Source organism: Actinia tenebrosa, unplaced genomic scaffold (genome assembly GCF_029948245.1).
Source record: "Actinia tenebrosa isolate PJP-AT-01 unplaced genomic scaffold, QUT_ActTen_1.0 PGA_scaffold6__47_contigs__length_16458017, whole genome shotgun sequence".
Taxonomy (NCBI): domain Eukaryota; kingdom Metazoa; phylum Cnidaria; class Anthozoa; order Actiniaria; family Actiniidae; genus Actinia; species Actinia tenebrosa.
Window position 1 is genome coordinate 9,998,597 of NW_028292583.1, and position 13,452 is coordinate 10,012,048.

General features: G+C 34.5%; 1 protein-coding gene across 1 annotated transcript; it reads left to right on the forward strand.

Moving 5' to 3' along the window:
• The first annotated feature begins 105 nt into the window (after positions 1–105).
• On the forward strand, positions 106–12,283 carry LOC116291882 (protein Red). Its single transcript, XM_031699112.2, has 23 exons — positions 106–157; positions 277–370; positions 487–588; positions 992–1,051; positions 1,522–1,591; positions 1,858–1,958; positions 2,412–2,523; positions 3,066–3,139; positions 3,692–3,744; positions 3,973–4,046; positions 4,468–4,557; positions 5,306–5,417; positions 6,104–6,155; positions 6,581–6,764; positions 7,956–7,974; positions 8,646–8,698; positions 8,806–8,840; positions 9,342–9,401; positions 9,541–9,598; positions 10,717–10,805; positions 11,204–11,312; positions 11,671–11,699; positions 12,126–12,283. The coding sequence occupies exons 1-23, from the start codon at positions 148–150 to the stop codon at positions 12,166–12,168; spliced, it is 1,683 nt and encodes a 560-aa protein (XP_031554972.1). The 5' UTR covers positions 106–147; the 3' UTR covers positions 12,169–12,283.
• The last annotated feature ends 1,169 nt before the right edge of the window (positions 12,284–13,452 follow it).

Here is a 13,452-nt window from a genome sequence, read left to right on the forward strand (position 1 = left end):
TTAAGGATAGATTTTTCATCAATTACCCCGGTTGATTTAGTAATTGCAAATCAATGATACATATGTGACATTGGACTCCCTGTGGTAACTCTCTAAATTATCCCGCAAAGCTCGCCGGGAAGATTATCAAAAAACTTCACAAACAAGATGCCCGAAGGTAAAGCTTACTCTGATTTATTAGTTAATATCTGCGCGCTTTTTAGCTTTGAACGGAATATAGGCTCAACAGTTCCAAAGAAGTATTATTCAGCTAACGTTTTCTTGATAATCCTGCAGAAAGCGCTGTATTTTCCAACCCTTTGGCGCCGCCATCTGCTGGCAGTCATCATCACCATCATGGAGGACACAGCTCAGGATCAAGCGCTGTGGAGTAAGTCATCATAAAGCACTATCGTCCTAAAATCTGATTATTTGATAAAAAATTTATATGTTTATTTAGGTTTAAGTGTTATTGGAGTATTGATTTTCTTCATTCCTCTTTTCTAGAAATATGACAAATGCTGATTTTAGGAAACTGTTGATGACTCCTCGTTCTACCCCTAAGACTGCACCTCCTACGGTAAAGAAAAGACCAGAACTAGCTCTCAGGTACAGAAATATCATATGAATATACATGTATTTACGCCTCAACATGCATATATTCATGTACGATAGGGAAAATACGCAAACTCAATTCATAATATCCTTTAAAACTGAATTTTGTGTGAATGTTTTTTTTATTTTGTTTATCCACAGGCAACCCACATGTGTAACTTATAACTTATAATAAATATCCATATTTTTTTAATGTAGTAAAGATATTACGTTGTATCATCATGATAAAAAAGAAGGGTAGAAGGGTAGTTTACAGCCCTACTATATTACTTTTTCATTTTCTGATGTACATTTATTTATCGGTAATGACCTCTTGTAAAAGTTCTTATTTCTTCCTACATTGTTATTCATGGTCAGTCAATATTTATACCAATCCTCAATCTATTTAACATACCAGTAAACCCAGGGATTATAATGAAGAAGAAGATCCCACGGCACAAAGAAGGAAGAAGAAAAAGTAAGTACTGTATCTAGATATTTTTTGTCTGGGTTCATGACCTTCTCATGTGTTGGCTGAAAAAAAATTTTTTTTCTCCACCTAGCCTCTAATTTGAGCACTTTAGAATGAGATTAAGTTTTTTTGGTTTACACTAAAGTTTTTATTCTCATAGGAATATCCATGGCTCCATGTCATATGATCCAGTGCTTGACAATAACACTAGTACGCTCTTCTGGGACTAGTAAATCTTTTCTCAAGGCTAATGAAAATTAGGACTCACTAGTCAACAGACTAGTGGGGTTTTTGGATTACTAATAACTATCTCCTGGGCTAGTGCTACTCTGCTGGGCAACTGGATTTATAGACTTACTAGCCCATTGTCAAGTATTTAAAAAAGCCTTGGTGTCAAGCACTGCAATTGTTCCTTTGAAACCTAAAGTCAGAATATCCCAAGAAGATGAATGATTTGTGTATTATTTTTATGCTAGGTATTATGCTAAGCTTCACAAAATGGAAGAAGAGAGAGAACAAGAGCTTGCACAGAAATACAGGGATAGGGTAATTTTTTTTCTTGAAAGCTATATATTAATTTTGTTTTCCTGTCTGTCCATGGCGGTTGGAGGTCTAAGTTTTTCTTTAGGTGCTAATTTTACATTGAATGGTATTCAACTATGTTTCTGTCCATCCGTCCGTCCAATCATCCATCTATTAATCTATTTATCTGCCAGTTAGACTATTTATATGTCTGATGTTATTATCTGCCAATTTTGGTAGCCTATCTTTGTGTCTGTATAAGCTGATGTAAAATATAAGTCTATTTTCAGGCAAGAGAACGTCGTGATGGACTTAATCCTGATTACCAAGCAACTGATACACTAAGTGCAACAGCTAACTATAGGGCCGTTGGACCAACTCAAGAAGAAAGGTAATGGTTTTTTAAATTTCCTTTTTTCCTTATTTATTATATTCCTTATATAAAAGGACACCTCGTAGGATATTCCCAATATCATACTTGGCTGATGAGAATTTAAATTCATTGTTTTGGCCTCAAATTCATTTTCTATGGGATTTGCTAAAGTTAAGGGAGCTATTGTTCAAAAAAGGCCTCAATGATTTTTAAAATATTTTTGAAGACAATATAAATTTATAGACAAGTCAGCCATATTGTTGCACCAAACAAAAGAAGCTTTCTACAAGTTTTTGTATGAAAATAGATTTTAATTCCCAGAGGATAGAAAATGTATTGCCTTGGTACACTGACCATGGCCACTCTGATGTCACAAAAAACTCTCTAATAATGAAAACATTGTAATGAAAGCAAAAATGAGAAGAAATATTTTGATTGCTACTTCAAACTTGACTATTTCTTGTTCTATAGTGACACAGCAGCTGAAAGAAGAAGGCTAGCAATCCAGGAGAGTAAGTTCTTGGGTGGTGACATGGAACATACTCATTTAGTGAAAGGTCTGGACTTTGCCTTGCTGCAGAAGGTAACAATAATATACGCTGTATATTAATTTAAAGCATATACGTAGAAAAATCTGAGGCCCATTCCTGATGCAGTTCCACTGACTCATGTGTCAAAGTCAATTAAAGCAATAAAAGTCTTGTAAAAAAACAGCATCTGAATCAGTTTGATACAATGGTCTTAACATGGAATGCCAAACTCTGCTAAGTTTGGCAAAGCTTGCTGCCATTATGAGACACTGGAGTGCAAAATGATTAATGTGCTAAACATGATACAAAACTTATGATAACTGGAGGCCTTCTCTTTCTCCCTTGGAAAGAATTGAATTTCAACACAAGTATGTCGTTTGATTCAGTTGTCAATCCAATGTTAGTTGTATTAAGTTCAGCATGTGAATGGATGAGCAACATCTTGAATTGGCTTTATGTTGAAAAATTAAATTGTGAAATAGAAAAGGGATGCCTATACGTATAGTTGATTTGGATTAAATGTGACAATTCAGATATTTTTAAGAAGCTCATAATTTGGTCATAATATTGTCGTATCAATCTTACTGTATTTTAGGTTCGAAGTGAGATCAATGATCTAGGGGAAGAAACAGTGGGAGAAGTGATGAAGAAAGCTAAACACAAAGATGGGTAAGTATTAATTCATTTACAAGCATATATGTACATACATGTAAACTAAGTCTTATTCACTCATTCAAAGTCAGTTTAACAAGTTCAAAAAGGATTATGAATTAAGGATTATTTTCTATATTTTTATGATGTTACTCCGCCTTCATTGTTTGGGCAATATTCTGTCCCATCAAATATTCAGTATAAAGCTGTCTATATTGTTGTGTAGAATTGCAAAAAGTTGTTTAAAATGTATTGGTTTCATTGCTACGTCAATCAAATGAACTATTCCCATGTGCCTTCTCACTGTAACCATTGTGCTATACCTCAAACATTTAATATAGAGATTTTTTTATTGTTTGTAGTCCATTGCCCAAACCTGTCTTGTCATTGTCTTAATCAAATATTTGAAATGAATATGTGAATGCTGAGGGAAAAAACGTTTAAAAAAATTAGGAAAAAATGGCCATTTCCTTATGATTTCCAATTAATTTATAGGACTAGCTTTAGTTGAATTTATTCAACATGTCTACATGGATAGTTAGGAATAATATTTTCTACTTTTGCTTTTAGTGATGAAGGGGAAGGTGATGAAGATGAAGTCCAAGAATTCAAAACGAAACTTGGTAAGAATTCAAAATAACTTGAATAAAGAAAAGTTAAAGGTTCTTTATACAGTAAACTACTGAGTTCTAATGCATGCTCTGATTGGATGAAATGCCATTTTAGATGCAAGTACATAAAGTGCAAGTACATAAAGTGTCATTTTACTACAATAAAACTATATTTTTCAATATTTGTTAGTTTATTTTTAATTGCACACTAACACAATCACTTGCTCATTGCTTTTTCAGGCCAAAAGATATACAAGGCTGTGTTTAAAGTTAAACCACCTGAGAAAAATGAGTTATTTCAACCAGGAAGAATGGTAAATAAATATTGAATAGTCTATCTAGAACTGAGATGCCATGCAAGATAGAGATGACAAATCAGAATAAAGAGAATGGCATGTTATGACATAACAATGCTATGCCCATCATCTAAATGATCCAGAAATAATTGTCATTGATATACATCATGGATAACTTTTAGTAATGACCTGGTTGTAACTGTTTTTACATTTCAAACCACATATCTTTCCCTTAGCACTTGATTTCTCATTTGAATCACATCATTATTAACCTCTCAAGCATCACTGATCAATAAAATATTAATACTCAAGGGAATGACATGTAGTGTGGAAAGGAATAAAAACCTCTCCAAGTCTAATGGGTCTATTGAGTTGTCTAACATGATTTCTCATTATGATTTATTATTAATGAACTCTACATTGGTCAATGTTCTGTTAGGCCTATGTTTTCGAGGTAGAAGATGAATATGCCGAGACTGATATCCCCACAACATTAATCAGAAGCAAAGCCGATTGTCCCGGCATGGAGGTAATTGTTTACAACAATTTGTGCTTGCCTTTGTATTGACATTAGGCATTATAACAATAGCATCCATCACCCAATCAGATTCAAGGTTATAAGTGCAGGGCTTAAAATGACAACCGCACATTAGACAATGTCCCCCCAGAATTGGAAGTTGTCCAGTCAAAGCTTTACCTTGCTGGTCATTTTGACCAGTAACGATAAGGTAGAAATGTGGTATGACAGAGCTAAACTAATTTAGCTAGTAATCATGACTGGCATCACACTGAACATTATTTTAAGCCCTGAAGTGTCAAATTTTTGTGTGGGTGATCATGGTTTTCCCATTAGACCATAGGTCTTATATTAGAGGTACAAAATGGTGCGCATGTCTATGTACTGTGATATGAACATGTTGGTCTACAGAGAAAGGAAGCCAAGTTATAGAAACATCAGACTTTTTATTTGCTTTTTAAATAAACAAAACATTTGAGCTGAGCATGTTTTTAGTACTCTGAAATAAACATGGTTTTTCAAACATTTTGACCAATCAGGGCATTTGCAAGCACATACATGTAGTATCCCGATTCATGTGTTTAATAAGTAGGTAAATGAAAACAATTAGGAACTACCACCCAACAATTATAAACAATTGTAGCTTTTATTCAATTTTTTTATGTATTAAAAAATGCTAGATGTAAGCATGGTATTTTGTTTGCTCACTGGAATCCCTGACAGTAGAATATAAACAGTAACCCAGTTTTTAATGGTTTAGACCCAGACCACCCTTACGACAAATGACATAGTCATAAACAAGCTTACCCAGATCTTGTCATATCTACGACAAGGCATGAGGAATAACAAGAAATTAAAGAAGAAAGACAAAGGTAACTTATACAATACTGAATCTTTTATGTTTAGTTTACTTGGCAGGTTCAATTTCTGTTTCAATTTCCAGACTAGCAACATATGTAACTAGAGTTCTAAATTCTTCCTTGATTCAAAGGTTTTTCCCCAGTTTTTCTCCTTCTGCAAAACTTTACATGCAGTATTCCAATTTGATCTCTGAGTTCAACCCAGAGGCTGTTTCAGGGCATCCATAAAGTTTAAAGGTTTTCTTAATTTTTGACAAGTAATTTCCTGAGCTGGGAATAGTTAATGTTTTCCACTTAAAAAAAAAAGAAAAAAACTTGTCATCGCTTATAAACGCCTCAAGTACAGCAGTGGTGCATCTCAATGGGGTCAAGCTGAAAGCATGTGAAGGTGCCTCTGGCAGCCACTATATAGTCCATTTATGATCACAGAGCACAGCTCTAACCAGTTTGAATTAGTTAGGGTTGATTTTGAGACAAGGGAGGAAAAACCAGAGGACCGGAAAAACCCTCACAGTCGGAAAGAGAACCAACCAACTCAGCTCACATAGGGCGACTGGGACTTTTGACAACAATTGAATTAAAGTTGCTTTAATTTGTGTCATGATGATGGCAATACCAATGGGGATGTAAAATCTACTAAAAGATAGAATGGATATGAAATGAAAATAATGATTAGAATGATTATAATATTTTGATAGGAAAAGAAAAGGAAAAGGAACCAAAAATAAAACCCCAAAGCATTGAAGACAGGTAATTTATTTTTTATTTTATATGTTTAAATTATTATTTTCACTTCCTGATGAAGAGCAAGATGCTCGAAAGCTTGGCTTGATTTATAATTAAAAAGCTGATGAATCATAACTATCATAAAACAAAATGATTAAAAATACTTACTGCAACTTGTTATTGCACACCGTAAGTGCATTGTAATCCTTGTTAAAAGCATAACTTTGTTAAATGTGATAATTCATATCTTGCTGTTATTAAATGGACCCTTCTCAAAATTATTTTTGATGCGTGGCTGACAAGAAAACGCATTAAATGAAATCAGAATTTTCCTGGACTAATGGGATTTGAGACGTTTCTTTTGCATCTCCATGTTGGCCTTAAATTCAAAATGTTTTCCAAAAGGGTCCATTTAGCCATGAACTAAATTGTATAGTTTTTATTTCTAGCATTTATGGTGAAATTGGAGAGTATGATCCCACATTGACAACAAGGGATTTACCTAAAAAAGATAAACACAGGGAAAAGAGTAAAGAAAAATCACAGGAAAAGTCAAAACACAGTGGCCGGGACCATGACAGGAAGTCCAAGTCTGTTCAATATTTTGAGAAACCAAGCTCTACAGAGAAAGAGGTATGGGAGTTAGTGATGTGGAGTACCATAGTGATGACAGTATGAAATTATTTTTTAAGACCTTTAAGATTTTGGTGATGTTATCAGAAACTGCATACATGTAACAATAGGATATAGTGTGAAATTTTAGAGTGATAGAGTGAAAAACAGAAGAGATAACTAGTAGGTAATTTATTGCAAAAATAACCCTATGCATTTTCTCTTATTTGGTGGTGCATGGTTCTAATATGGTTGGAACCAGTGAAAAAAATATATGAAGAAAATATATAGGGATTTTTTAAGGCTCAATATCTCTACAGCTTGCAACGAACTTAAAGTGTGCAGAAACATAGGCAATGTTGTGCCTTCTTCATGCAATTATGAACATGGCAAAACTAATATTCAATTTTGATGATGTCAAACTTTGGTACAATTTAATACACCACACCCTCACCTCCCATCGAGAATATAGATGCATCATAATTAGTACTGCAAACATTCTATATATAGTTCACCACGGGTACAGTATTCACAGGGTTCATGCTACTCCTTAAAATCCTTGAAAACTCCTCGAATTTAATTCATGTTTTCAAGGGCACTTGAAAAGCTCTTGAATTTTACGATTTTAGTGAAACTCCTTGAATGTTTGCTTTGATCATTACTACCATGGTTCTAAAATAGATCTAGTGAGAAAGATTGAATTTGAAAGTTGGCCATGTGCAACCACCGTGTAAAGCTTTGGCATAGTTAGCTGAACATACTCCTTGAAAATTCATTTTTGGGTCCTGGTATACTCCTTGAATAGTCCTTGAATATTTTAAGTGATTACCTCAGCATGAACCCTGTATTCATGACAGTACCTCAACACAGCTACAAGAAAATACTTTAATGGCAGAGTTAAATTTAAACCAGTCAGATAAATTTAACATAAACACTGTAATAACACAGTGGGCCCATACAGTTTTTTTTTTTTTACTTATTGCATTATTAGAGATTATGTATAACTACTTTATTCAAAACTTTGGTTTTTCTACAATATTTTGTGTGGAATTTCAACTATGTTCTAGCTTGTTCTATCAGATGTGTGAGGCAATTTATGGCATGTTGATCTTAATTGAACTTCAATGCTTCATCAAGCAAGTTATTTTAACTCTTGACATTTCTTTAGAATTTTTAATATTTATTTATATTCACTTCATTTACTCTCCACAGGAGTCCTTCTCTAGAAAAGGTTTGTATTTCCTTAATAAATAGGTATTTTTATTTCAGTTACATTCTCATTTCATAGAATGTTTGAAATACCAATACCAATCGTAGTAGTTCTAATGTCTAGAGAAGAGACATATTTTCAATTGGATTTATTTTTTCCTGCTTTACTGAATTAACTTTCTTGTTCCCATTGCTCAGTCATTTTCTTTTTGGTAGAAACAAAGGGCTCTCTATGATTCTCAATTGTGATTCTTTTCTAAAATGGCTTTCTAGTATGGCTTTCTAGTAAAAGGGCTAAAAATAACAACCGATCAGTCACTGGTCACCCTCAGACTGAATATTGTAATTATATCATATGGGGGTGGGGGAGGGGGAGAGCCAAGGTAAAGATATTTTCTTAAGCCATTCTTGTATTATCAGTTTCAAAATTAACTTTTTCCAATGGAAACAATATTAAATGGCATTTTTGATGTACTTGCATACTTGAATGCACTAGTTTTTGCTGTAAAACACAGTGTTGTGCTTATTTTGGAAGATCCCAAATAATAAATTCTCTATATTTACTAAGTCCTATACCATTGAAACAAAGATACTTGCTGAAAGTATGCATCCAAATACAGTTAAACTGGTCAAACAAAATTGAAAATTTGCTAACAGATGTGTACTTAAAGGATATTAATTTCTCCTTTCTAGATGTCAATGCTGCAGAATTTGCCAAGGATATTTCTGAAAAGTTTAGAAAAAGGGTATGTGCAGCATTGGACATGTACATTCTTTATGCATAATGTCTTGTAAGTTTTCTTTGAGTATATGGGAAGGTTGTATAATGTATAAAATGTTTTGTATGTTTCAGGAAAGAACAGATAACTTGGAAAAAGGAGAGTCAAAGTATCCTTTTTATCATTTTACATCATAACATATCTTTTCTTTGAACTTTATAGACTCATTTATTATTTACCTAAATAGTGCATGCGATCTGATGGGTTGACAACTCTATTGTATTATTAAAACTGTTCTAACTAAATCTCTAACCATGAACACTCAAGTTTATTTTATTTTTTCTATTGTTTTGATTTTTGTTTTTGATCTGATAGGTTGACAAACTTGAGTGTTCACAGTTAGAGTAGAATGACAGTAAATGAGATATGGTTGTGAACACCAACCGTGTTTTGCACACAGCCGACTTTGCAAATAAGTGTTAAAAAATAGCATTCTTTCTGCGTCCCGAAATATTAAATGAAGCATGAAAAATTTTATTTTATTTGTTAAATAAAGCTGTCATTTTATAAAGCTGCCTGAGAAATTTGAGTGAAATGAAGATTAATATTTTAATGAACCCACAGTATTTTACAATAGGTTTTTGCCATTAACAACCTTAATTTGTATAAGATCAAAATCCAAGAAATCCAAGCATGAAGTTCCAGATAGCTACATGGAGTGTTACCCTGAGTAAGTTTTTGTTTTTAAGGAAAGAAAAGAATGGGAAAAAAACCAATTTCCCATGCATAAGGCATAGTGTAAAATGGCAAAACATGCCATTTCTAAAACTGCTCACTCAATACTGACTTCCTATTTCTCCTCATTCTAGTGCTGCTGGAGTAGCATATGAAAGTGATGATGAAGCTGATTATACCAAAATGGATTTGGTAAGGTTACAGAATTTTCTATATTTTAGACTTATATTTTTTACAACTAACATTCCCCATAAGGGTCTCCTCCATGTAGTTGACTCCACACATACTACAGTACCATTACATTCACTATTTGCAACACACATGTTGATTTTTATGAAGGAGAACCAAGAGAAAAACTTTTGTGGCAAGGGAGAGAGCAATACCTCAAACAAAGCCAACTCACATAGGTGATTTAGTCAAGAATTTTTGCCACGGCACTTGGTTACCATCACAGTTACCATTTTTATCAATAGCATTCACTGAAGCTCCGTTGTGATGACGAATTAATTCTTGGTGGATATTATTCAAAGTGTTTAAACCAACCAACGACCTCAGTCTTTCAAATAAGAGAATAAGAATAAGAATGATCATCATTGCTGTAATCACTTTGCTACTAGATAAATGAATAAATAAATAAATAAAGAATAAGATGACAAGTCCATAAGTAATACCTAATGCTCATTAAACACCAACAGGTTGGAACTTTACATGGCCGTAACTACTTTAAACATGTTGTTAGTACCTTCAAAACCTGTTTGTACTGATAATTAGAACATTTTTGGATAACTTTTTTAACATAGAAATATACAGTGCTTAAATATTCATAAAAACAATTTGTAACATTTCAACTGGTTTGAGATCAATGAAAGTACGTTGTGCAGAAAATAGTGGGCAAGGAGATTGATAAACCTTTTAAATTGCTTCAGATAATGTTATAAATATTTTACTAAATTACTTTGATATTGCAAGACAACTTTACTTAAGTTCGACATGTAATACGTTTGCTCTGGAAGCTTGGGTTGTCTTCTAAAGGCTGATTTGCACGGTATGATTTTCCCGCAAATGTCGCACGCAACACAGTTGACATTTACAGTGGCTGGGAAATTGTATGTTTGATTTACACAAAGCAACTCATGTCGTCAGTATGTTGTGCACGACAGTCTTGAGGGAAAAATCTTACTGTGTAAATCACTCTTAAAAGTGGTTAAAGATAATTCCTTACAGCTCAATTTGAAAGACAAAAAAAGAAATTTTGTTCTCATCTTTGAGCTGCGCTGGGGATTGCTGAAATGGTTTTTTTCATTGCACAGGGTAACAAGAAGGGTCCAATCAAAAGATGGGACTTTGAGAATGAAGAAGACTACAATGAATACATGGAAACTAGAGAAGCACTGCCAAAGTAAGTTTTTCGATTTGTAATTTCCACATTACCCATGACTTTTTCTCTTTTCCCATACTAGTCTCATATATTTTCCAATCTTAGCCCCCCCACCCCACACTTTTTAGGGTGCCTTCTGCAGCCCCTGCCGGGGGATAAAGTGGGTAAAAGGACCAGGGCACCCTTTTAGATTTTGTAAAAATAAAACATAAAACATGTCGTTTTTATGTTTTTGTTTTGTTTTATTCGTTTGTTTAGCGTTTCATGGGCCCCAAAAAAATGGCGGATTTTTGAATTTGGGTCTCCCCCTTAGGAAAATCCTGGCTAGGCCCCTACAGAATAAACTGCTAATCAGTATTCCACGTGAGAAGACGTGAGAAATTTAGCAGTTGATAAAAGCATGTTATTTGTTTTCACAGGGCTGCTTTTCAGTTTGGAATTAAGATGTCTGAAGGACGTAAAACCAGGCGCACTGGTCCAAAAGATGAGAAGGCCAAGCTTGACAGGGACTGGCAACGTATTAGCAGGGTACGATATTTATAGCTTTTTGATAATGCATACCACATATTTTTGAGAGTGCATACCTATATCCTTGAAAAACTCTGTAAGAAATTAGTAATTTCAGTAGACAGTAGACCTACAAAACTTTGCACATCCTCGAAGGTTCTGCTGCCTTTCAAATATCTTTTATAAAAGACAAGGTCTCCACAGGGCAGGATGGCGACCATCCCTACTCTTTCGCCACTCTATAATGTAGTTGGGGGAAGGGCGTGGGATTTCTCGGTGTGGGCGTTTTCAGTTAGTGTGATGAAGTGCTCTGTCTTGATAAGCCTAGAGTTTTCCTTTGAAGAAAACATTGACTTTTTTTGGTCTTACCTTTTTACAGATGATACATGCACCAAAGAAGAAAGAGGAGTAAGTAGTTAAATTAGTCCAATATATCGATTTCTATGATGAGGGTGATTATAATCAATTTATAGTATCTATAATGTTTAGTTGTAGTACTGTTCTATAGCTACGTTGCGTACGAGCACGAACAAAGTATGATGGGAAACCGAGTACTCACGCTCTTTCGCCTCTAAAAATTCATCTGACAATTTTTCCTTTGCCATTTTCCGAGGAAATGTTAGTATTTAACAGACGAAAATGACAGAGTAAGTTTTTTCTGATAGTTTTCTGGTAGTTCCTTTGATTTCCCTGTTCCATTTTTGCAGTACTTGGTTTCCCAAAGTGCTTTGTGAGATTCCATGCACGTTGCCTAAGAATATATATTAGTATTTTGTGTAGTGTTGGTCAGAATTAATCAATATTAATTACCATTTTGTTTTGTCGTTGTTTTAGGGATGATCACGAAAGGAAAAGCAAGAGATCCAAGCATGACTAATTTTTTTATGAAATTTTTTTACAGAAGTTCTTAATTTTATTGCTGTCAGCATGAAAAAGACTAAGACTTACTAGAGCTGTATGTCCAATTTAAATTAAACAAATATGCCTACTGAGTCAGTGTGTACCGTAAAATGCAGCTAAATAATTGTAAGACGTTGTTACACTCAATAAGCCACCCAAAGAGGAATGTTTGACAGCCAAAAGAGAAATCTTCAATCCTGGGTTAACGTCGTCATTTCGTGATATCTACGTTGAATATCTCGGCAACGAAAAGAGATATTCAAAATGAAAGTAAGGGTCATTCTTTTTTTTATAAGGGCTTTGAAAGCAAGAAGAGATCCTGTAGACTTGATAGGCACTTTACCACTAAAGAGAAATTCGCGTTAAAATTTGAGCCACAACGTTAAAGCTTCGTGCTTTTAATGTCTTTGCTGGTGTGTTCCTCGTTCTTATTAATTTTGAAAACCGCTCTCTTGAACAGAGGCATGCGCAGTGCGTAGATGATAGGATTGGCAAGGAAGTTGCCATATTGCAGGAATTTCGTTGTTTCGAGAAAATAATTATACATAATATGACTATCCGTCCGTTCTACATTAAATATATTGCGTAATCTCAATAGCGGATTAGTCCATTACTGCTCCCACTCTGATCGGTGCGCGCGCGGCGGATACGGAACCGAGTTATGTAGGCTTTTCTCAGTTTTCTTTGCGCGCGCGGTATTTCCTCTTATTTTTGAGATATAAATTAACGAGTTGGTGAGAAAATTGGGTACAATTCTGGACTAAGATATTATTCGCTGTCACAGGATGATTGCGGCAGCGGCGTTTACATGATCGTATCCAAGGTTATTAGTCGTGTCCATCTCGGAAAGAAATATTGTTACTTTGTACGGCTTTGTAATCTAACTCACGCTCCAGAGCCGGGTTTCTTGTGCTTTTACACATATTTCAGTATACTCCTTGAGGTATTTGTCACATGATAAATTACACACAGGAGGCCCAACACTCAGGATGATTAATTAACTACAGTAAACCCATACGCCTCTATTTTTTCTATCACCATAGGAAGCCCACAAGCATTTTTGTATGGAAACCATACATCTATACCCCAGAATGTGTATACGCAATCTGTCGCTCGGCATCTCTTGTGGTGATATCAGTAACAATAGCACGAAAACTATCATTTGCTCCCCTCAAGATTTACCTGACTATAGACATGACTATATGATGTAGAGAGATAATGTCTGATAGCTACTACAGGAAACAAGAACATCCCGGTGAAA

What these genes read in the sequence shown, in the direction of transcription:
- LOC116291882 (XM_031699112.2), top strand. An exon ending in CTGAAAAGTTTAGAAAAAGG is followed by an intron (nt 8,699 to 8,805) that starts GTATGTGCAGCA and finishes TGTATGTTTCAG; the next exon opens with GAAAGAACAGATAACTTGGA. An exon ending in TTGGAAAAAGGAGAGTCAAA is followed by an intron (nt 8,841 to 9,341) that starts GTATCCTTTTTA and finishes AATTTGTATAAG; the next exon opens with ATCAAAATCCAAGAAATCCA.